The 24,348-nt window shown below is 44.8% G+C and overlaps 2 protein-coding genes across 5 annotated transcripts in view; both read left to right on the top strand.

Annotated features, from left to right (window-relative positions):
- YIPF1 (Yip1 domain family member 1) overlaps positions 1–7,339 on the top strand; it is a 31,761-nt gene extending 24,422 nt beyond the window's left edge. For all 4 annotated transcript variants that reach the window (XM_074380856.1, XM_010348798.3, XM_074380857.1 and 1 more), the window contains 4 exons: positions 498–664; positions 1,022–1,204; positions 6,479–6,576; positions 6,799–7,339. In XM_074380856.1, coding sequence (XP_074236957.1) covers positions 498–664; positions 1,022–1,204; positions 6,479–6,568 — 440 coding nt within the window. In that variant the 3' untranslated portion in view covers positions 6,569–6,576; positions 6,799–7,339. The remainder of the gene's footprint in view (positions 1–497; positions 665–1,021; positions 1,205–6,478; positions 6,577–6,798) is intronic.
- A 13,715-nt stretch (positions 7,340–21,054) lies between these two features.
- NDC1 (NDC1 transmembrane nucleoporin) overlaps positions 21,055–24,348 on the top strand; it is a 69,542-nt gene continuing 66,248 nt past the window's right edge. The window contains exon 1 of the mRNA XM_039474209.2: positions 21,055–21,297. Coding sequence (XP_039330143.1) covers positions 21,241–21,297 — 57 coding nt within the window. The 5' untranslated portion in view covers positions 21,055–21,240. The remainder of the gene's footprint in view (positions 21,298–24,348) is intronic.

Genomic DNA, 24,348 nt, shown 5'->3' with positions numbered 1-24,348 from the left:
CCTGCCTCAGCCTCCTGAGTAGCTGGGACTACAGGTGCACGCCACCATGCCCAGGTAATTTTTGTATTTTTTAGTAGAGACGGGGTTTCACCATGTTGGCCAGGATGGTCTCCATCTCATGACCTTGTGATCCGCCCACCTCGGTCTCTCAAAGTGCTGGAATTACAGGCGTGAGCCACTGCGCCGGCCATAGTTCAGTTGTTTAATAATATTAGTTGTTAATTATTAAATGAACTATAGAAACCATGTGAGAGACTATTGATCATTACCACAAAGACAAATGCTAAAGATTCATTAAGTCAACAAACATTTCTAGAATGCCTACTGTGTATCAGGTACTATGCCAAGCTCAGGGATTACGGACCAGTAAGACATGATTCCATTGTCCACTGAAGCCGATTGACATGGTAGGATTTAAGTACAGTAAGGTGTTGGAGTGCTCCGATGGTCTATTAAAGGCATGACGGAGATTGAAACTTGTATCCTGTCATCCTCAGTGTCCATAGCAGCTACCATCATCTATGCCTATGCCTGGCTGGTTCCTCTTGCACTCTGGGGTTTCCTCATGTGGAGAAACAGCAAAGTTATGAACATCGTCTCCTATTCATTTCTGGAGATTGTGTGTGTCTATGGATATTCACTCTTCATTTATATCCCCACCGCAGTAAGTACCACCCTTAGGGAGCAGATTCTGAATGATGCTCTGGTCTTGGTAGAAACTTCAACTAAGAACTTGACCTAGCATCATTATTTCCAGCTCAACACTCATGTGCTCCTGAAAAATCTCCTTTGAAGTTAGAAGTTTAGCATGAAAAGGGTCCGGGGAGCCAAGTGCCTTCACTGGATCTTGGGCCTTTTGTTATAAAAGCATGTGCCTCAGTCTGCATGCTGGTGGTGTTCCTCCAGCCTGTACTGAAATACCAGAGCTGCCGATTGGCTGAGGGGTCTTTGTAAACATATATGCCTGGAATGAACAAATGCCTCCAAAGAACTCCCCCCTCCTCCTTTTGTCTTCTTTCAGATACTGTGGATTATCCCCCAGAAGGCTGTTCGTTGGATTCTAGTCATGATTGCCCTGGGCATCTCAGGATCTGTCTTGGCAATGACATTTTGGCCAGCTGTTCGTGAGGATAACCGACGTGTTGCATTGGCCACAATTATGACAATTGTGTTGCTTCATGTGCTGCTTTCTGTGGGCTGCTTGGTATGGGTTCGTTCCTCTATTCTTTTGATGTTTTTTATATCCAAATGCTAAAAAAAGCTCAAATTGTTAGACACAACAGTTCTTTTAGAACCGACTCCATGGGCTGGGCGCATTGGCTCACACCTCTAATCCCAGCACTTTGGGAGGCCCAAGTGGGTGGATCTCTTGAGCTTAGGAGTTCCAGACCAGCCGGAGCAACATGGAAAAACCCCATCTCTACTAAACATACAAAAATTAGCTGGACATGGTGACTCAAGCGATCCTCAAGCTGGTACTTGGGAGGCTGAGGAAGAAGGATCGCTTGAGCCCAGGAGGTGGGGGTTGCAGTGAGCTGAGATCGTGCCCCTGCACTCCAGCCTGGGTGACTGAGGGAGACCCTGCCTCAAAAAAAAAAAAAGATTCTATGAAATAAAATACCATTTTAAATAGACTCACCTACATGGGAAGTGGTGAAATGATGAGAATTTGACTTCAGTCTTTGGTTTTGCCTAATTTCAGTAATCTAGTTAGAATTTGGGGTCTGCCTAGAGGAAATACGGATAGATGAGTGTCTACATACATTCTTTCCTCAGTATTGGTGTTGTAGGGGTGTGGTTGGTTCCACGACCTTCTACCAAAGTATTGGTGCTCAAGTCCCCTATATAAAAACGGTGTACATACATCCTCCTGTGTGCTTTACATCATTTCCAGGAACTCATAATACCTAGTACAATGTAAATATTATGTAAGTAGTTATTATACTGTATTTTAACATTTGTATTTTGTTGTCCTTTTTTAACTTGTATATCTTTAAAGAATATTTTTCATCGTGGTTGATTGAGCCTGAGGACTGAGCCTGTGGATATGGAGGGGTGACTATATAGGGCTAAGGAGCTGGGATTGGAGAATTCTGTTTTTGGATGCCTTTTCTGATTTTCTGCACATACCTAGAAAGATTTTTGAAATTTAAAGTTTTTATTTATTTATTTTTATTTTTTTGAGAGGGAGTCTTGCTCTGTCACCCAGACTGGAGTGCAGTAGCACAATCTCAGCTCACTGTAATCACCACCTCCCTGGTTCAAGTGATTCTCCTGCCTCAGCCTCTGGAGTAGCTGGAATTACAGGCACACGCCACCACGCCCAGCTAATTTTTATATTTTAAGTAGAGACAGGGTTTTGCTGTGTTGGCCAGGATGGTCTCAATCTCCTGACCTTGTGATCTGCCTGCCTTGGCCTCCCAAAGTGCTGGGGTTACAGGCATGAGCTGCTGTGCTCAGCTTAAAGTTTTATTTAAAGGTAGAAAGTTTAAAGTTTAAATTTAAAGGTAGAAATTAAAAGTTTTAAATTTAAAGCTCGAAAGCTTGAAAATGAAGTCAGATATGGGAAAATGGGGTTACTTTTAAGGTGAACAACATTTAAAACAGTGTTCGATTTCATGTGTCTGGGTGTCTTTTTCGGGAGAGCATGTGCTTTTGAGTCAGATAAGCCCAGATTGAAGACCAGCCCTGTCACTTATTGGCTGTGTGAACTTGGAGATGTTACTGTTCCTCTCTAAATCTTAATTTCTTAATCTGTGACATGGGTATATTTCCTGCCACAAGGTTGTTCTAAGAACAACCTTTCCATTGTAACCAGCTCTCACTGGGATCTCTCGTCCCTCACCAGCATCCCCCATCTCTCTTCTGAAGTTCTTCCCCTCACGCACCTGACAGATATTGGTGAAGAGAAGAAGGCAGGAGAAGAGGCATTGCCTTTCTCCTTTCTCTAAGGAATAGGAGCAGGGCAGATTGAACAGTGGAGCAGGGAGCTATCATGGTTATTATTAAGAACCCATTTCAGGCTGGGCGTGGTAGCTCATGCCTGTAATCCCAGCACTGTGGGAGGAAGTTGCAGACAGATCTCTTGAGCTCAGGAGTTTGAAATTAGCCTGGGCAGCATGATGAAACATGGTCTATACCTACCATATCCCATGGTCAGGTGTCCAGCCAGGGGCCCACTGTGCCTGGGTTTTGTTCTCCACAGTGACCACCCCCTCCTTTTTCTTCTGAGATGTTGTGCATTGCAGAAGAGCTGAGCCAAAAGTTAGGAAACTTGGGTTCCAGTCCCAGCTCCACTACCCGCTGCTTGGGTGCTTTCCCATTCTCTGGACTCCTGCCTCTTCACTTAGAAATAGGAGCCGATCGGGCATGTCATGGCAGCATCTTTACTGTTGCAAGGCTTGAATGATACATGCAGCATGGAAAATATGACCAGTCATGTAAGTGGAAGACACTATTATTATTGTTAGGGCAGAGAGAGGAACTGGCAGGGAGTTATTTGAGCTGCGGGGCACCAGCTGAACCAGACAGCTTGGCTTTCTCACTCTCCCCTGGGGAATACAGATTGGTGTTTTTGCCTTAGTGCGGTGAAGCATATGACAGCCCCTTACCTGCCAGGGGCCCCTCAGTGATTGTACTTAGCTAAGTTATACCAGAACACATCTGGCAGGGATGACTAAGGAAGCACCCAGAGGCTTCATCCTTATTGTATGTTTGGAGATGTACAAGCCTAAGTTTGAGGTGGTTACTGCTGGCTTTTACAGGGAAATGTGCCCTACCCCTACTTGCAGAGAGCTGCTGATTCAGCTTCGAGGTCTGCACGGTGCCTAGATCTGGACTAGACATAGACTTGGCGCCAAGCTGCAGGATGTGTTGGAGAATTAGAAGAGCGCAGACTGGAGATGCTCCAGTGGAGATGGACTCGACTGGATTGAAATCCTAGCTCAGACACATAGCTGTCTAGCCTTGGGAAAATCTCCATGTCTTTGAGCCTCAACTTTCTCATCTTTAAAAGGGATAAAATGGCCTGTTACAGCATTTTTGAGCAGATTAATGATCAATTATGTGCCTGGTACACAGTAGGTACTCCCCAAATGATGGCTGTGATTGTTGCAAACATTTGTGGAATTAATGAATCTTAGGATTCAAGATTATTCAAGGAATAGCCCTAAGAGATAATCTTTTCTTTTTTGAGACAAGAATTTCCCTGTCACCCAGGCTGGAGTGCAGCAGTGTGATCTCCGCTCACTGCAACCTCTACCTCCTGGGCTCAAGTGATTCTTGTCCCTCACCCTCCTGAGTAGCTGAGATGACAGGCATGTGCCACCATGCCTGGCTAATTTTTGTATTTTTAATAGAGATGGGATTTCGCCCTGTTGGCCAGGCTAGTCTCGAACTCATGGCCTCAAGTGATTCACCCGCCTTGGCCTCCCAAAGTGCTGGGATTACAGGTGTGAGCCACCACACCCAGCTAAGATAGTCTTTTCTAATGCTTAAATTTTATAGATCAGAAAGCTGAGGCTAAAGTGGGTGGAACAACTTGTCCAAAGTCACAGTATGAGGTAGTAGCAGAGCCAGCTGTAGAACCTGGGCCTTCTTGTTCATTCTGTCTTACAAGGGTGTCCTGCGGTCGCCTGGAAGAAAGGCTTTGTCCCTGCATCCTGGCTGTGGCACAGTGCACCTGCGGGAGAACTGGAGGAGCCCAGCACTAGCACTGCAGCCCCATCCCCCACTTAAGTTAGGGACTCTTTATTCCTTGCCCCAGAAAACAGCTGCTGGAAAGGTTCCTAGGTAGTGAGCCTCTTAAAAGTAATGGAATTGCTCTGGGAATCTGGCAAACTAGAGGGAGTCTGCAGAGAAAGGCATCATCTGGGAAGTTTTCAAAAAGAGTTAATATGGAATAGCAACAGGTAGGGGGAGCGCTCCAGCATGTCATTTTGGTGCCCCCTCCTGGCTGATACAGAACAGAACTGGTGAAAAGTGGTGCTTGGTGGCTTTTTTTTTTTTTTTTTTGAGTTTCATTCTTGTTGCCCAGGCCGGCGTGCAATGGCACGATTTTGGCTCACTGCAACCTCCGCCTCCTGGGTTCAACCAATTCTCCTGTGCCTCAGCCTCCAAAGTAGCTGGGATTACAGGCATGCACCACCATACACAACTAATTTTGTATTTTTAGTAGAGACGAGGTTTCTCCATGTTGGTCAGGCTGGTCTCGAACTCCAGACCTCAGGTGATCTGCCCGCCTCAGCCTCCCAAAGTGCTGGGATTACAGGTGTGAGCCACCACACCTGGCCCATGGTGGCTTTCTAACAGTGTGCCTTCCTAAGGGCACTGACCCCAAGGGGGTGTTGTGAGTGTTCAGTGGGCCTTGATGATTCACCTTTCCTTTGAACAACCAGTATTCAAAGCTAGTGAGATTGGTATCTTCCTGGGCTCAAGTTAGGTTTCTCTAGACATTGAGACAGGCAGAAAGATTCTCCTTATGTCTTCCCTCCTCCACCTCATTCTCACTGTTGACAGTTACATTGTAGATGGTGAGTGGAAGTACTTACCAACCCTTTTCTAGCTGAAGAATTTTTAGGTAAAGCACGCCTAACACTTTCTTTTCAAGGTCATTGCAGAAAGCCAACTAACTAGTTTAGCAACAAGCTGATGTAGTTCAATTTATTAGGTATTGGTTGGTTACATAGTATGTCAGGCTCTGTGCAGGGCTGCTGGTGTCACAAAGAGGAAGAAGGGCCAGGCGCGGTGGCTCACACCTGTAATCCCAGCATTTTGGGAGGCTGAGGTGGGCAGATCATGAGATCAGGAGTTCAAGTCCAGCCTGACCAATCTGGTGAAAACCCATCTCTACTAAAAATACAAAAATCAGCTGGGCATGGTGGTATGTGCCTATCATCCCAGCTACTTGGGAGGCTGAGGCAGAAGAATCACTTCAACCCAGGAGGTGGAGGTTGTGGTGAGCTGAGATTGTGCCACTGCACTCCAGCCTTGATGACAGAGTGAGACTATCTCAAAAAAAAAAAAAAAAAAAAAAAAGAAGGATACAGCCTTTGCCCTGGAGGAAAGACTATATAAGGTAGTGATTAGGAGCTTGTGCTTTGACGTCAAGACAGACCTAGCTTTGAGTCTTGGCTTCATCACTCATGAGCCATGTTCACCTGATCAAATGACAGTCTCTCTGAGCCTTAATGTCTTTATCTGTCTAATGAGGATAATCATAACAACCTCACAGGGTTCTTAAGAGTAAGTCATGTAATATAGTAAGTGCTCAATACATGGTAGTTAAATTTTTTAAAGTACTCACAATTTAGTGAGACAAACGTAAACAGAGATGGTCTTAGTTTAGTGTGATGGCAAATATGGTAGGAAGAACTTAGGGGTCGTGAGAACCCCAAAGCACTATTAGCACGGAGTCTGAAAGAACACTTACGCAGACCATTGTTTTTTTAACTCCCTCCTGGGTCTCCTTTTCCCACAGGCATACTTTTTTGATGCACCAGAGATGGACCATCTCCCAACAACTACAGCTATTCCAAACCAAACAGTTGCTGCAGCCAAGTCCAGCTAATGAGGAAAGTAAGAGATTATATTTTTATCTTGCTGTGTGGTGCTGTAAAACATGGGCAGGTGTTTCCGTTCTGTTGCTGTTAGCTTCAAGCACAGAGGGCCAGACCCATTTATCCTTCTGCACGGTTCAGTGTGGGATTGTGCATGTGCATGTCTGTGTTTCTGTGTTCCTCTTATTAAGGCGTCAGATTTAAAATCTGCATGATTTTTTTTTTTGTTTTTGTTTTTCAGTTCTCTTTTGTTTTCTGGAGCATGGTTCTTTGGGAAGTGGCACCCACTGCAGGAAAGCAAAATGAGCAGAGCCAGCAGGAGAACTGATGGAGTGGCACAAACTCCCAGTGTCTGGATGGTGCCACACTGGCGCCTAATCACCCGTTTAACAAGCAGAAATTAAATGTTGCTCAGCACATGTGTCTTTCAGCTCTTCTTTTTCACCCATGGATGACCATTGTGACCATGTGTTGATTGGACTGAAATGCCAGGATATGGGTTAAGCATGCTCAGTGCTGTCCCGTTGCCACCCACAGTCAAATGACATGCTTCACTGTAGGTACCTTAATACCTGAAACAGACCCATGCTAGGTTCTGATGTCCTCTCTCTGAATTATGTACAGACTACTTGGGGGATCTTCTTCTCTCCAAATGCTAGCCATCTTAAAGTAGGCAAACAATAGAAACTTCGGTGGGGATTTACCCGGAGCTTGAAAATGTCTTTGGTAACCTGATACTGGACCGCTAAACCTAATGGTTGCAAAATAAATACCTCACATGATGTCTGTGTCTGCATTTTGTGACTTTGACCTCAAGTTTCTCCCTGACGGTTTGTCTGTGCTGAGAATCTGATTGAATGTGGTTGCCATTATGATGTGTGAGTTAAAATGGACCTTTGATTTTTTCCTCCTGTAAGACTGGAACATGAGTTTTAGAAACATTCGGCCAGAAGCTGTGGCTCACGTCTCTAATCCCAGCACTTTGGGAGCCCAAGGCGGGTGGATTGCTTGAGCCCAGGAGTTGAGAGCAGTCTGGGAAACATGGTGAAACCCTGACTCTACAAAAAAAAAAATACAAAAAATTAGCTGGGTATAGTGGTGCACGCCTGTAGTCCCAGCTACTCGAGAGGCCTACGTGGGAGGATCACTTGAGCCTGGAGGTTGGGGCGGCAGTGAGCCACTCCAGCCTAGGTGGCACAGTGAGACCTTTTCTTAAAAAAAAGTTCATCTACATCCCATTTTGACAAATTTCGGAAAATTCTCTTAGAGCACTTTGAGTACCTCTTGAAGGTGGCACAACTTCCTGGCTAGTGTGCATTAAAGAGAGAAACCAGTGACACCGCAAAGATACCTTTAACATACTCTTTGTTCAAAATGCGTACGATCTGGGAGGCTGAGCTTCTGATAGTCAGGGTGGCTGATCCCCTACTGTTTCTGTTGTCCTCTGTACTTGTCTCTTGTCATGCTGCTGATGGACATACCCAAGACTGGGAAGAAAAAGAGGTTTAATTGGACTTCCAGTTCCACATAACTGGGGAGGCCTCAGAATCATGGCGGGAAGCGAAAGGCACTTCTTTTTTTTTTTTTTTTTTTTTGAGACAGAGTTCCGCTCTTGTTACCCAGGCTGGAGGGCAATGGCGGGATCTCCGCTCACCGCAACCTCCGCCACCTGGGTTCAGGCAATTCTCCTGCCTCAGCCTCCTGAGTAGCTGGGATTACAGGCACACCCCACCATGCCCAGCTAATTTTTTGTATTTTTAGTAGAGACGGGGTTTCACCATGTTGACCAGGATGGTCTCGATCTCTTGACCTCGTGATCCACCCGCCTCGGCCTCCCAAAGTGCTGGGATTACAGGCTTGAGCCACCGCACCCGGCCAGAAAGGCACTTCTTAACATGGCAGCGGCAAGTGAAAATGAAGAAGCTGCAAAAGCAGAACCCCCTGGTAAACCATCAGATCTCCTGAGGCTTACTCAGTACCATGAGAACAGTATGGGGTGGGGGGGGAACCGCCCGCATGATTCAAAGTATCTTTCACTGCGTCTCTACCACAAGAGTACAATTCAAGATGAGATTTGGGTGGCGACACAGAGCCAAACCGTATCATCCTCTTCCAGACAAAGTTCCCTATGTATTTCTGAGATAGCTACAAAGACACATTTGGACTTAAGGTTGACCATGCAGGTAAAGGAAACATACAAATCAGGCTGCAATGAGCTTAACATCACCTTGGCAAACCTCCCATCAAATGCTGAATATCCCCCCATTAATTAACCAACAAATATCTTCTGAGCACCTACTAAGTGCTGGGTACTGTTGTAGGTACTGGGGCTAGAACAGTGAACACAACAGACAAGCTTCTTGATCTCCTGGATCTTACAGTCCAGTGATCACTGCTCGGGGGCTACCAGCATCCGTCTCTCTCAGGCAGCGTTTCCTCCTTTGAATGGCCTGTCCGGTCAGAAGTGCCTCAGCAGCCATCACTGGGTGGTCTTAGCTCTCTGCCCCTGGGCCTGGCAGAACAAGTCTGAGCCTTATTCCCTTCAGATATTTGAAGACAGCTGTTTTTTGTCCCCTGAGTCTTCTCCATCTGAGGAGGAATTTAGTTTTATTACTAAGTACTTTTTTTTTTTGTCTTGCTCTGCCGCCCAGGCTGGAGGAGTACAGTGGAGCCATCATAGCCTACTGCAGCCTCAAACCCCTGGGCTCAAAGGATCCTCCCGCCTTAACTTCCCAAGTTGCTAGGACTACAAGCTACCAAGTACTTTTAAGTCAATATCACCGGTAAATTTTTCCAAAAATATGTTTAGAGATTCTATAATAAATTGGCCAGGATTTCTTTTTTTTTTTTCTTGAGACGGAGTTTCGCTCTTGTTACCCAGGCTGGAGTGCAATGGCGCGATCTCGGCTCACCGCAACCTCCGCCTCCTGGGTTCAGGCAATTCTCCTGCCTCAGCCTCCTGAGTAGCTGGGATTACAGGCACGAGCCACCATGCCCAGCTAATATTTTGTATTTTTAGTAGAGACGGGGTTTCACCATGTTGACCAGGATGGTCTCGATCTCTTGACCTTGTGATCCACCCGCCTCGGCCTCCCAAAGTGCTGGGATTACAGGCTTGAGCCACCGCGCCCGGCCTCTTTTTTTTTTTTTGAGATGGAGTTTCACTCTTGTTACCCAGGCTGGAGTGCAATGGCGCGATCTCGGCTCACTGCAACCTCCGCCTCCTGGGTTCAGGCAATTCTCCTGCCTCAGCCTCCTGAGTAGCTGGGATTACAGGCACGAGCCACCATGCCCAGCTAATATTTTGTATTTTTAGTAGAGACGGGGTTTCACCATGTTGACCAGGATGGTCTCGATCTCTCGACCTTGTGATCCACCCGCCTCGGCCTCCCAAAGTGCTGGGATTACAGGCATGAGCCACCGTGCCCGGCCCCAGGATTTCATTTTTAAGCAAGGGTTTCAGACACAGCCAGCATTGTCAGTTAGCACCATTATCTTTAGAGAAGAAAGGACATTATAATATCAAATAATCTGGAGGGGCATAATCTTAGTACTAAAACCTTGATAAGTTTAGCTGTATGGAAAACTGACTGACTTAACTTTTTCTCACCTAGCCAAGACCGGTGAAAATTTCATGAACCAACCAGCACCACCATTTGGGAGCCACTGCCCTTGGGACCTCCATGCAGCTCTTATGAATTACATTCAGCTAGAAAAGAACCCTGAGAAGCAGTAGCTTAAATAAGTCAGCCGTTTTGTCTTTCCTGTGTAAATAGAAATTTAGAGGTAATCTGAGGTTAACATGGCTGTTCCATGATGCCATCTCTTTTTATTTTTCTTCTGCTTGGCAGTCCTTAGCATGAATTTGTTGTCTATTCCCAAGATGCCTGTGTTATCTCCAGCAAAGTATGGGTGGTATGGAGTCTGGTTCCAGGCCAAAAGCCCATGCCTGATCTTTCAGGCCTGACAAAGGCTTTACCCCACAGGCCCCTTGGGAAAAGCTGCCTGCCCACACCAGACTGGGTGCCCAGCCAGCGTCATGCATATCTGAAGGGACTGTAGTCAAGGATGTTCTTACACATGTCTGCATTTCATACCCAGGCACCTCTGTTTGGAGGCCTCCTAGCCATAGCCTCTTTCAGGTGTCTCTGCAGAGACCAATTTATCTGGGGGCAGACTGGCGAATACCCGTTTCCCCTCTTTCTCTTCTCAGCCCCCAAGCCTGTGAAATGGGAGGAGCCTTTTGTTTAGGGATCACTTGGCAGTGAGACCATCTCCACGTTTGCACTGGTCCACTTGACCCTGGCCTGGCATTGGTCCATGGTGGGCAATGGAACATTAGGGGAGCCAGCACTTTCTCCTGGTTAGCCTCTTGCTTATACTATCACGGTAAGTGATGAAAGGCTTGCTGTTACTTGTCTTAACTCTATTCCAAATCCTGGCAGCTCAGCTCTTCCAGCTCAGCTCAGCTCCTGACAGGCAGTGGGAAGGGAAAGGGTAAAAGGGGGTTAGCTAGTGGAGTTGGCCTGCCTTGTAATGGGAAAGCTCATGTCTTATTGGTTACCCCTAGCTGCAAGGGAGGCTGGGAAGTGCTCTTTAGCTGGCCACACTGTCACCCTGAATGAACCAAAATACTGTCATTGAGGAAGGAAGAGAGAATGGGTTTTAGACGGATAACCACTACAGCCTGGAACCATTACTTTTAGAAAACTTGATGGTGGTTTGTCCATTATCAGCTTGATTTCATTGGTTGGTATCACACAAAGAATTGAGAGAAATGAATTTTGGGAAGATGGCAGTGGCACTAGCATAGTTTTTGAAAGTCCCTGAATTGTCTCATAAAAACAGGGCATCTGAGATAGCAAAATCAAAACACATCGACATCTGCAACAAAAGGTGGAAAGGTATCCTCACAGAACCAAAAATTCAAGTAGAAGGAATCTTCTGGCAGCACCAAGACTTACACAATATTGGCATTTTTATGGAAAGAAGCACAGGATAGCAATAGGGTGTCTATGAAATTGGAAAATAGGAGCACCCCAAACAGCCAATAGGTGCTCCCTGGAAAGCGCAGTGGGCAAGTGGGAGAACAGTAACACCCAGTTTGCAGCGCATACACACAAGGGGTCCACAGTAAGGTCCGAAGAAGCTAGAGGGAGCAAAACACAAAGAGGGCAGGCCACGGATATCTGGGGCAAAGGAAAGAGGAGTCCAGATGAGAGTCGGGGAGGGAAACAGAGCCATGTCAGAAAGAGGGCGCTGTACTTTTGAACATGTCATGAAAACAGAGTAGGAAGCTGTAAAGGCTTGAATTGAGAAAAGGTATTCTGCCCCACCTCTTCCTCCTAAATGTGCAGGAAAACTAATTTCATGTATAAAAGAGCAACAGAAAGGATTGCAGTCAAATCTTGTAATGAGGTTGTTAAATGAAAAATTAGAACAAGGAGCAGAATAACATCCCTAATTGTAATGAAAGCATTCTAGACAGTCATGCTCACAAAGCCAGATAAAAACCATAACTTAATATTTTTAAATGAGCTGAAATAAGAAAATGGTACAGGATCTGAAAGAAAATCACTAATCAGAATTATAAGGCAGAAATTAGGTAATAGTACTCAGGAAAGAATTGGAAAGAAAAGAGAAAACTCATTTCCCAAATGAAGGCTGAATTATAATAGAAGGGATATTAGAGTGAATAAGCACAACAGATAATGCTTTAAGGGAATAAAAAGTGAGAAAGGAGGAAAACAGATTAAATTCCAGAATGAATAAAGAGAAATCAAAGAACTTAAGAAAAGGTAACCAATATGGGCTGGTTGCAGTGGCCCATGCCTGTAATCCCAGCACTTTGGGAGGCCGAGGCAGGTAGATCACCTGAAGTCAGGAGTTTGAGATCAGCCTGGCCAACATGGTGAAACCACGACTCTACTAAAAATACAAAAATTAGCTAGGCATGGTGGCAGGCGTCTGTAATCCCAGCTGCTCAGGAGGCTGAGGCAGAAGAATCACTTGAACCTGGGAGGCAGAGGTTGCAGTGAGCCGAGATTGAGCAACTCCAGCCTGGGCTACAGAACAGGACTCTGTCTCAAAAAAAAAAAAGAAAAAAAAAAAAAAGAGAAAGAAAAGAAAAAGTGACCAATATGGAAGATAGGCAGAGCACTTCTAAGGATCTATTATAGATGTCCAAAGAAGAAACAAAAGCAATGGAGGAGGAGGAGAATGCGTTTTTTAAAACCTATAATTAAAATTTTCCTAAAAAAAAAAAAAGACTACATATAGAATATGCACACTCATACCCAGGGAAATCAACACAGATCAACACTGATAGTCTAGGAAAATTAATGTGTTTAAAAAAATGTCTGGGGCATTCAGGCTAAAAGGCAAATTTACTTATATGGCAAAGAGAATTACACTGTCAGCCAGGTGCGGTGGCTTACGCCTGTAATCCCAGCACTTTGGGAGGCCGAGGTGGGTGGATCATGAGGTCAGGAGACTGAGACCATCCTGGTCAACATGGTGAAACCCCGTCTCTACTAAAAAATACAAAAAAAAAATTAGCTGGACATGGTGGCACACGTCTGTCGTCTGAGCTACTTGGGAGGCTGAGGCAGGAGAATTGCTTGAACCCAGGAGGTGGAGATTGCGGCGAGCCAAGATCGCACCACTGCACTACAGCCTGGGCAACAGTGCAAGACTGTCTCAAAAAAAAAAAAAAAAGAAAAGAAAAGAAAAGAAAAAGAAAATTAGATTGTCGTCAGGCTTTTTGGTGACACTGTTTATGTCCAAAGAGAGTGGTAGCATATTTAAGATACCCAAAGAAAGAAAATAAGAGCTAAGGATTTGTTACATCTAGCCAAACTGGCCACAGACAAGATGTTATCAGCATGGAAGATCACATGGAATATTTCCATGAGACCTTTCTGAGGCACTTTCTAGGGACCATACTTCAGACAACCAAAATGACTGGTAAGACATTGACACAGTAGGTGGTGAGCACTAAATATGTGTTCACATGTAGAAGAACTAAGAGCAAGTAATGCTTAGGAGGGAGAAAATAGAGTTTGTAATGGTTGTGTGCTCTTAAAATGAATCTACTAAAAAAAGAGGAAGGAGAACGGGGAGAGCATTTTTAAAGCACAATAAACCTGCTGGTTGCCTTATAGATACAGCAAAAGAACTTTGCTTCAAATCACCTGCTGGAGGAGAAGAAGGGGAAGTGAAAGAAGTTACTAAATAATGTCTATATTGTTCATAATAGGAAAACAGTAGACAATCACTACCCCTCTCCCAAACGGAGGGGATAAAAGATATTATAGATAGGAAATGAGGCCGGGTACGGAGGCTCATGCCTGTAGTGCCAGCACTTTGTGAGGCTGAGGCAGGCAGATCCCCTGAGGTCAGGAGTTCAAGACAAGCCTGGCCAGTATGGTGAAACCTTGAGTCTACTAAAAATACAAAAATTAGCCTGGCTCGGTGTTGAATGCCTGTAATCCCAGCTACTCGGGAGGCTGAGGCAGGAGAATCACTTGAACCCAGGAGGTGGAGATTGCAGAGAGCCGAGATGACGCCACTGCACTCCAGCCTGGATGACAGGGCAAGACTCCATCTCGGGGAAAAAGAAAAGGAAATTACTAGAACAAAAATACAAATCTTTGTAACTATATATATATATTTTTAAAAAGCAAGCAAGATAGACCACACAGAAAAATTATTTGTATAAAAGAGCTGAAATGTTAAAATAGATTTGAGTGTGAGTCTGTGCTTTATTTTACCTCTCTTAGCTTGGGTTACTCTCTATAATATCATATATATAATCAGTCTTGAAGGACAAGTGTGATAATTAAATTTATATGATATGACTTAGAGTGTCCAACATATAATAAGCACCCAACCAAAGCTTGGTCCCTAGCCTTCTCATTTAGGGAGGGGCAAAGCTACGACTGAAGCCTAAGACTGTCTGGCTTCCAAGTTTGCTCTTTCTCTACTATGCTACTGACGGCAGGATACACTCAATAAGGGATAGAGTTCTAGGGTTTTTAGAAGAAGGAGGAATTCAGCAGGAAGGGCTTCATGGACTATGTGGAATTTGAAGACGCGGAGAGTCCAGATTAAGCAGAGGTATGAGGCAGAAAAAAATAAACAGGATGTGCTGGTGAGGGGGATGAAGGATCTCTCAGAGCAGCTTTATTTTCTTAAACCTATACTCCCTGTCTTCATCCATTTTCCAAGAACAGGCTGTAAGCTAAAAATGAATAAAGCCATTTCTACCAGGTGCATGCACTGGTTGGGAGTGTGGCTGAGGAGAGTGTCTAAGGATGAGGCCTTGAGTACTTGACAGAAGGGTCCTCACAGCAGAGACTGTGCTCCTGTGTCTCCCCCACAGAGCCTAGCAAAGTGCCCCGACGATACCCATTGCTTGGCAAATTGCTGGTGGGGTGAATTAATAAGGTGATGCATACAAAAAGTTTTTCAAGGACTTTTCAAGTCCTCTTCAGATAACTGTGTTTATTGATTCACTACTGGTATCTTTGGGGATAAGTTAGGTTCTTCTAAAGTAATCAAGAACTGTCAACTATCAGCAGCTTAAATCAACAAAGTTTTATTTCCTGCTCATGTTATAAGTTAATCCCAGGCTGGCAGGAGCCTGTTCACTATAGTCACCCAGGCATCTGGGGTGATGGAGTAACATCTCAAATACTGTTGATCAGTGTGCGAGAGGAAAGACAGGTCTGGAGAGTCTCGGAATGGCAATTAAATTCCACCTGTAAATGATATATCTTATTTCTTACATGTTATTGGCTAGAACTGTTACATGACCACACCTAACTTCAAAAGGAGCCACAAAGTATAATCCTATCAAGTGCCTGGAGTATTAATGACTGTTACATTATTTGAAGGGAGGGGGCTCAATTGAGATAGGTTCATAGAAATAAAGAACAGTGCGCACACACCTGTAATCCCAGCTACTTGGGAAGCTAAGGCAGAATTGCTTGAACCCAGGAGGCAGAGGTTGCAGTGAGCCGAGATCCCACCATTGCACTCCAGCCTGAGTGACAAAAACAAAAACAAAAAAACAGTGCACACTGTTATCCCCCTTTTTACAGTCGAGAAAAATGATGCACTCAGAGGTTGAGTTACTAGTTCAAGCTAATCAGCCTGCTATGAAGCAGGGAGCCAGGACTCACATCCCCATTTGTCTGACTCTAAAGCCTTTACCTATTGCCTCGCATAAGTATTTATGTGAAAAGCCTTTGATCCCGGCTCTTCCTCATATTCTTGGAAATAAGGCACTAGGGAGCCTTACCTCCACGCACAGATTTTATTTTACTGTCTCTGTGTCACAGACACAGGGTTAAGTCAGTCTTTGTAACAAATCTAGGCAGTGTTTAAAAAGGAGAAAATACAGCCGGGCGCGGTGGCTCAAGCCTGTAATCCCAGCACTTTGGGAGGCCGAGGTGGGTGGATCACGAGGTCGAGAGATCAAGACCATCCTGGTCAACATGGTGAAACCCCGTCTCTACTAAAAATACAAAAAGTTAGCTGGGCATGGTGGCGCGTGCCTATAATCCCAGCTACTCAGGAGGATGAGGCAGGAGAATTACCTGAGCCCAGGAGGCGGAGGTTGCGGTGAGCCGAGATCGCGCCATTGCACTCCAGCCTGGGTAACAAGAGCGAAACTCCGTCTCAAAAAAAAAAAAAAAAAAAAAAAAAGGAGAAAATACACTTAAAAAGTCTAGATTACACGCTTTGCAATATGATGTGAGTTTTCCTTCCTGGCTCTCATTCTCTCTCCATCAGCCTTTATTTGAGATTTCACCCCCAAGAAGAAGGTAGCAGAGGATAGCCCACCAAACTGCCAACCAGGAGTGCAGCTGGCTCCAGAGAGGGACGTCAAAGAAAGAAGGAGGAGCCTGAGCTTTGGAGACTGGCAATAAAATACTACTACTGCTGCTACTACTACTACTGATACATAGTTCAAGTTTATTCTGGGACATGTATTCTCCACACCCTAAGGTAAATATCATCTATATGTTTTACATTTATTTTTGTTTGACTCACCACAAAAATACTGTTGACTTTGTATGTCCAAGGAGCTGTCTTTCAAAATGAATGTCTTTTATTTTGTCTTTGCAAATGGCTAATCACATTTTATCACAAGTTAGCAGACTTCTCTCTTGGAAGGACTGAATTTGAAGCAGGTTACAGATCGGGGGAAGAAGTGTTATTTGCCACCACAACCCCTTTATATTTTTTAGGCCATAAAATATGAAAGACTATGCAACAAATGAAGATTTTTGAAACAAAAACTTCAGGAAAATGACAACTCATTAAAAAAAATTAGGGCAGTTTAAAAACAAAAAGTAATTCCCATATTCCTGTGTGTTGTTGGGTGAGACAGTGATGGTTTAAAATGAGAGTTCAGGCTGGGCATGGTGGCTCACGCCTGTAATTCTAGCACTTTGGGAGGCTGAGGTGGGCAGATCACCTAAGGTCCGGAGTTCAAGACCAGCCTGACCAACATGGAGAAGCCCCATCACTACTAAAAATACAAAATTAGCTGGGCGTGGTGGCGTATGCCTGTAATCTCAGCTACTCTGGAGGCCGGGACAGGAGAATTGCTTGAACCTGGCAGGCGAGGTTGCTTGCAGTAAGCTGAGATCATGCCATTGCACTCCAGCCTGGGCAACAAGAGTGAAAGTTCATCTCAAAAAAGAATAATAATAAAATAAAATAAAAAATAAAATGAGAGTCCAGATTCTTCAGGGACTCCCATTATTCATACACTGAATCTTCTTTGCCTATTTGCTCTATTTGTCACTTAAAATTGTTTTTCGTTATTCCTTTGGATTAAAAAAATGTTCATTTGTTCTGACATTACTGTTGGGTTTCTTTGCTCTTGAGTTTCTTCTAGCTCAACTTTCATTTTTATAATAATTGTTTAAATTTTGCTTTCTTCCTTGAGTTCTAATTTCTGAGTTTTTCTAATACTAACTGGTATTGTTCTTTATGTCTTATATCTTTTTAAAAGATTTTTAAAAACCAGAAGGCTTTTTTTTTTTTTTTTTTTTTTTTTTTTTTGAGACAGAGTCTGGCTCTGTCACCCAGGCTAGAGTGCAGTGGCGCAGTCCTGGCTCACTGCATCCTGTGCCTCCCAGGTTCAAGCAATTCTGATGCCTCAGCCTCCTGAGTAGCTGGGATTACAAAAAACCCACCACCATGCCCAGCTAATTTTTTTGCATTTTTAGTTTTACCATGTTGGCCAGGTTGGTCTTGAACTCCTGACCTCAAGTGATCCACCTGTCTCAGCCTCCCAGAGTGCTGGGATTATAGGTGTGAGCCACTGTACCCAGCCAACCAGAGCATTTATTGAGTGACTCATCATCAAACTTCTTTTTTTCCTTTTTTTTTTTTTTTTTTTTGTGAGACAGAGTTTCACTCTTGTTGCCGAGGCTGGAGTGAAATTCTTAAGATGATCTGGATGCTGCAGCAGCTGCCCTCTCGGGTTTAGGTGTTGTTCCTTCGTGGAATCCATGCCTGAATCTGTGTTACACAATTTTAGGTGCTTCATTCGACTAGTCCTGGTGGTATTTCGTCTTTTAGCATTGGCACTCCAGTGCTACCTCCTCTGGCACTCGGCAGGGTAGCCACATTTGCTGCAGGTTGACTTCTGAAGGTGGTAGGCCTCAGAGGCACAGCGGCAGCACCACGTGTCTGTCTTACTGCAACGCGCTCCGATCTTCCTTTTGTCTCGCTTCTGTTGCTGAGACCAAGAGGTCTTGCGTCATTTAAAACATTTATTTCATTCTATTTTGAATGATTTGGTTGTAGCTTTCAAAGGCGCAGAGAGCCACTTTGGATAGTTTCAGGCACTTCTCGGTGGTGCTTTCAGCAGCTACAGGGTGCCCAAAGCAAGAGTGTTTCTAATAGCAGCAGGGGCGCCACCTCCTCGGGAGCTCAGCATTCAGGGTTGTCTTACGGCTCTAACGAAAGTAGTAGCTTCCTGGTATTCGGGCAATAACTCGTTTCTGCTGTTTGCTACTATAGCCCTGTTCTTTTTTTCCTGTGCTTTTTCAGCCTCTGCAAGAACTTTGCTATCAATTCCCTGCATTAAATCCCCTTTGATTTAGATATCAAAAGTTGTTGTCCTGAAGAAACACTATCCAATACAGTTAATTTCTTCCACTCATTATTCATTAAATAAACATTCCTTTATTGCTTACTAATGTAATGGGTACTTTGGAAACAATGATAAACAAGACAAAGTCCCTGCTCTTGTGAAGTTTGTATACTAGTGAGAAGTCAGACAATAAGAAGTAAATAAGTACACAGATGATTTAATATTGTAATAGGTGCTATAAAAATAGAAGTGGCTTAAACAATAACGAATTGTCTCTCTTGTATAAATGAAATCAGGAGGTAAAAGCAGGTATTCCGGGACTGATATGGTTGCTGTAAATAATCAAGTTTCCTTTAAGCTCAATACTTCACTTTTCCTACAGTGTGACCTATTTTCTGTGGTCCAGTGTGGTGCTAGAGCTCCAGCTAACATTCCAAACGCAGGCAGCTGAATGGAGGATGGGATTAAGAAGAGGCAAAGACCATGCAGTAGCTCCTTTTTAAGGGGGTTTCTAGGAAGCTACCTATGCAATAATTTGATTTTATTTTATTGCCCTGAACGGAGTCAGCTGGCCACACCTAGCTGCAATGGGAAATGTAACTATATACTCAGTTAAAAAGTGGGAGTTCAATTATTATGAAAGAAGGGGGAATAGATATTGAGGTAGACAATGAGTAGTCTCTACCACAAGAAACTTAGAACCTGAGGTGTCTTTACGAACACACATTTGGACTGGGTTTTTTTGGAAAGGGTCTCACTCTATGGCCCAGGCCAGAGTGCAGTGGCACCATCGCTGCTCACTTCAGCCTCAACCTTCCAGGTTCAAGCAATTCTCCTGCCTCAGTCTCTGGAGTAGCTTGGGCTACAAGTGTGTGTCACTACACGCAGCTAATTTTTTAAAAAAGTTTTTTTTTGTGTGTGGAGATGAGGTCTCTTTATGTTTCCCAGGCTAGACTCAAACTCCTGGGTTTATGATCTTCCTGCCATGGCCTCCCAAAGTGCTGGGTTTACAGGTGTGAGCCACTGTGCCTGGCCTGGACTAATTCTTTACAAGTTTTCTCCACCACCGGACAGGTCTCTTCACTGCAGAGACTCGATCTATCAGTTGTATTCCCAGTATGTCCTGTAGTGCTTTAGAAACGATTGATATTCACATGGTTTTGGAAGTGAATGGGAGATAATCTTAAAGCACTCAGGAAGCCATTGTTAGCAAACATTACAGAGCAGTAGGTGTGATCTCAATTCCTCTCACCAGCCCATGCATTTCTTTTTTTTGAGACAGAGTTTCGCTCTTGTTACCCAGGCTGGAGTGCAATAGCGCGATCTCAGCTCACCGCAACCTCTGCCTCCTGGGTTCAGGCAATTCTCCTGCCTCAGCCTCCTGAGTAGCTGGGATCACAGGCACGCACCACCATGCCCAGCTAATTTTTTGTATTTTTAGTAGAGACGGGGTTTCACCTTGTTGACCAGGATGGTCTGGATCTCTTGACCTCGTGATCCGCCCGCCTCGGCCTCCCAAAGTGCTGGGATTACAGGCTTGAGCCACCGCGCCCGGCCTATGCATTTCTTTAGTCTATTTCTGTCTTTCTAGAGTATCGAATGTCGACTGTGGCATGTGATTGCGCATAAAAAGAAGTTAGCGAAATGCATCCAGGGAGCTCACTGAGGTCTAAAGCACAGAGAAGACTTCATTAGGTGAAACTTGGGTTGGTGAAAACCCCTTTTTTTTCCCCACTGGCAGTATATCAGTGATAATATTTGTATAGCGTATTATTGACATTCTCACAACATCACCAGGATATTATTTTTATTTTCATCCTTATCTTACAGTTGAAGAAATGGAGGCTCAAAGAAGATAAAAAATATTCAACGTAGCATGTGGCAGAGCTGGAATTAGAAACCAGATCTTATGAAACCAAAGGCATCTCTAGAGATTTTTTTTAAATTTCAGTAAAATTACTGCGTACCTATTGTGGAGAGGAACACAACAGCCTTTGATTTCACTTTTAGGTGACTGATAAAGTTATAGGGGGAAATGAGAGCAAATAATTTTGCTAGCTCTTTCTAACTGCAGAATTCCAATCAACCAATATTGTGGCTGTTATCGGCTTTATAAAAGACTACTAGTCCCAGCATGCCTCAAAGGCACCGCCAGGAAGACTTCGACTCCCAGCATGCTGTACTTTGGAACTCCGAGTCCCAGAATGCAACACTCCTCTTACTTCCTCCCAGGGGGCCGTCGAGACTACAGTTCCCAGCATGCAGCGCCGTCACCTGCTTCGGCCGCCCCGCGGGACCCTGCTTCGGAGGGACCTTTTGGAGGCCAGAGGGCGGTTCCTGGAGTCACAGCCCCCTTTGTGGGACGTGTCTGAGCCGCAGTTCTGGCCCGTCGAGCTGGTCCAGACGAAGCCTCGCAGGGATGTGTTGGGGCCTGGGCCGGGCTTCGCTCAGGCAGCGTTTGAGACAGCCCCAGCAGGGTCCTCCTGGGGCCTTCCTCCCTTTGAACTGAGGTGGCGGGCGGGCGCTCGGTCTCCTGCACTCTCTAGACCGGGGGCCGCCATCTCCATGGCCACGGCTGTGAATGGGCCCTGCGCCGGCAGGTCGCGGGACATACTGTGGCGCGTGAGTATGCCGTGCATTGTGGCACGCATTTCTAGGGTCGGGCCCGGCGGGCAGGCTCTGGCCGCGCGTGCGCGCTGGGCGGGGGAGGGTCGGTCCCAGGGTAGCGTGAAGAGCGCATGGGGAGTGCACCACCGGTGGTAATGATGGAAGGGTTGTGGGGCGTCCTGAGTGGAAGCTGGTTACGGGATAGGAAAGGGGTCCGAGTGGAAGGAAGCTGGTCAGAGTGGGACGGATGGACTAGATAGAAATTCGAATAGGGAGTGAGGCAGAGTTTTACGCAAGGGTACCGTATCCAGTAGGTGTTAAATAATTAACTTCATTTGTTTCGTTAAGTGGAAAGGAATGCCCTGAATTGGAAAGAAATGTGGCATTAATAGAGGCTGGGGTTAGGGTCCAGTAAGCAGGGCAGGTGTTCTTTGTAAGGCAGAGTGAGACTGAGCTGAGGGGAATAGAACTTCCTCTTTAAAGTGCAATCAACGGTAAGACATCCTTTCTCTGGAGCACGAAGAGAAGAGAAAGATCCCTTTTGGAAAAGTGCTTCTACCCTAGTGCATTGCCATCTCCTCTTATTCCAAACTAAAAAAAAAACTTTTGGGTCCTTAAGTATTACGTTTTTTTTTTTGTTTTGTTTTGTTTTTTGTTTTTTGTTTTTTTTTTTTTGAGCTCTCTGTTGCCCAGACTGGAGTGCAGTGGCGTGATCTCGGCTCACTGCAACTTCTGCTTCCCGGCTTCAAGCAGTTCTGCCTCAGCCTCCCGAGGAGCTGGGATTATAGGCACGCATCACCACGGCCAGCTAATTTTTGTATTTGCAGTAGAGATGGGGTTTCGCCATGTTGGTCAGGCTGGTCTTGAACTCCTGACCTCAAGTGATCCACCCTCCTCGGCCTCTCAAAGTTCTGTGATTACTGATGTGAGCTACCACGCCTGGGCCCTAATTTTTTTAGTTATTTTTATGGTAGAGACAGGTTATCTTCTCGAGGCTGGTCATGAACTCCTGGGCTCAACCAGCCCTCCTGCCTCAGCCTCCCAACCATCTGGGACATCAGGTGCATGCCATCGTGCACGGTGCATGTTTAGCATTCATGAGTATTTCGTTCCTTTTTATAGCTGAGTAATCCGCTGTGTGGACATACCATATTTTGTTCATCCATTCATCAGTATGTGGGTGTTTGGATTGTTTCCACCTTTGGCTTTCATGAGCCACCGTGCCCGGCTGACGGTTTCTTTTGAGGCAGAAAAGTTTTAAATATTGCTGATGTCCAATTTATTTGTGTTTTTCTTTTGTTGCTCATGCTTTTGGTATCATATCTAAGAAACCATTGCCAAATCCAAGGTCAAGAAGATTTACTCCTGTGTTTTCTTCCAAGAGTTTTATAGTTTTAGCTCTTACATGTAGGTCTTTAATCCAGTTTAAGTTAACTTTTTTTTTTTTTTTTTTTTTTTGAGACGGAGTTTCGCTCTTGTTACCCAGGCTGGAGTGCAATGGCGCGATCTCGGCTCACTGCAACCTCCGCCTCCTGGGTTCAGGCAATTCTCCTGCCTCAGCCTCCTGAGTAGCTGGGATTACAGGCACGTGCCACCATGCCCAGCTAATTTTTTGTATTTTTAGTAGAGACGGGGTTTCACCATGTTGACCAGGATGGTCTCGATCTCTTGACCTCGTGATCCACCCGCCTCAGCCTCCCAAAGTGCTGGGATTACAGGCTTGAGCCACCGCGCCCGGCTAAGTTAACTTTTATATAGAATGTGGGATAGGAGACTGGGTGCAGTGGCTCACCCCTGTAATCCTAGCACTTTGGGAGGCTGAGGCAGGAGGATTACTTGAGGTCAGGAGTTTGAGACCAGCTTGGCCAAGTTGGTGAAACCCCATTTGTACTAAAAAGAAAAAAAAATTAGCTGGTGTGGTAGCAGGCGCCTGTAATCCCAGCCACTCAGGTGACTGAGGCAGGAGAATTGCTTGAATCTGGGAGGTGGAGGTTGCAGTGAGCTGAGATCACACTATTGCAACTAGCCTGGGCAACAGAGCGATACTCTGTCTCAAAACAACAGCAACAAAAACAATGTGGGGTAGAAGTTCAACTTTATTTTATTTATTTATTTATTTTTAGATGGAGTCTTGCTCCAGCTCCAGGCTGGAATGATGTCCGGCTAATTTTTTTTTTTTTAATTTTTTGGTAGAGATGGGGTTTTACCATGATGGCCAGGCTGGTCTCAAACTCCTGGTCTCAAGGGATCTACCTGCCTGGCCTCCAAAAGTACTGGGATACATGCATAAGCCACCGTACTCGGCCTCAACTTTATTCTTTTGCATGTCACTATCCAGCTGTTGCAATGCCATTTGTTGAAGAGACTATTCTTTTTGTATATACATAAATATATATATATATATATATATATATTTTTTTTTTTTTTGAGATAGTCTCATTATGTTCCCCAGGCTGGTCTTGAACTCCTGACCTCAGGTGATCTATCCACCTTGGCCTCCCAAAGTGCTGGGATTACAGGCGTGAGCCACTGAGCCCAGCAAAGTCTTATCTATTCTTTACCACCTGTATTATCAATCACAAAAATTCTGTATAGATTCTACCTCAGAAATGTGGCTGCAGTTTCTTTTTTCCTTTCTCCTTGTCTCTCCCTTTGTTGAGGCGTTGACCGGAGTCTTTGGCTTGGCTATTTTGGCGGACTGCCTCTTAATTGCTTTGTCTCCTGTTTGGTTCTTGCCCTTCTGATCCATCTCCCTTAAAGCCAGCTTACAGTAAACAGACATGTTTTACCTTGAGCAACATAAATTTGATAGTCACTTTCATGCTTAAAACCCCTCTATATCTTCTTGTATTATTCAGCAGTAAATATTTTCCTCCTATATGATAGATACTGGCAATCCAAACATGAATAGAATACAACAGTGCAGTAGTTGCCCAGTAAGGGTGCAGGTCTGATGATTGTAAGTACAGTATACAGATGGTTCCCATAAAATGTTTACCGCCTATATATATTAATATAGCTACCAATAAAGCCTAGAGCAGGCGTCCCCAAACTTTTTACACAGGG

The sequence above is a fragment of the Saimiri boliviensis genome, chromosome 11, assembly GCF_048565385.1.
Source record: "Saimiri boliviensis isolate mSaiBol1 chromosome 11, mSaiBol1.pri, whole genome shotgun sequence".
Lineage (NCBI taxonomy): Eukaryota > Metazoa > Chordata > Mammalia > Primates > Cebidae > Saimiri > Saimiri boliviensis.
The sequence above is the reverse complement of the archived record's forward strand: the minus strand, read 5'-3'. Positions and strand labels throughout refer to the sequence as shown.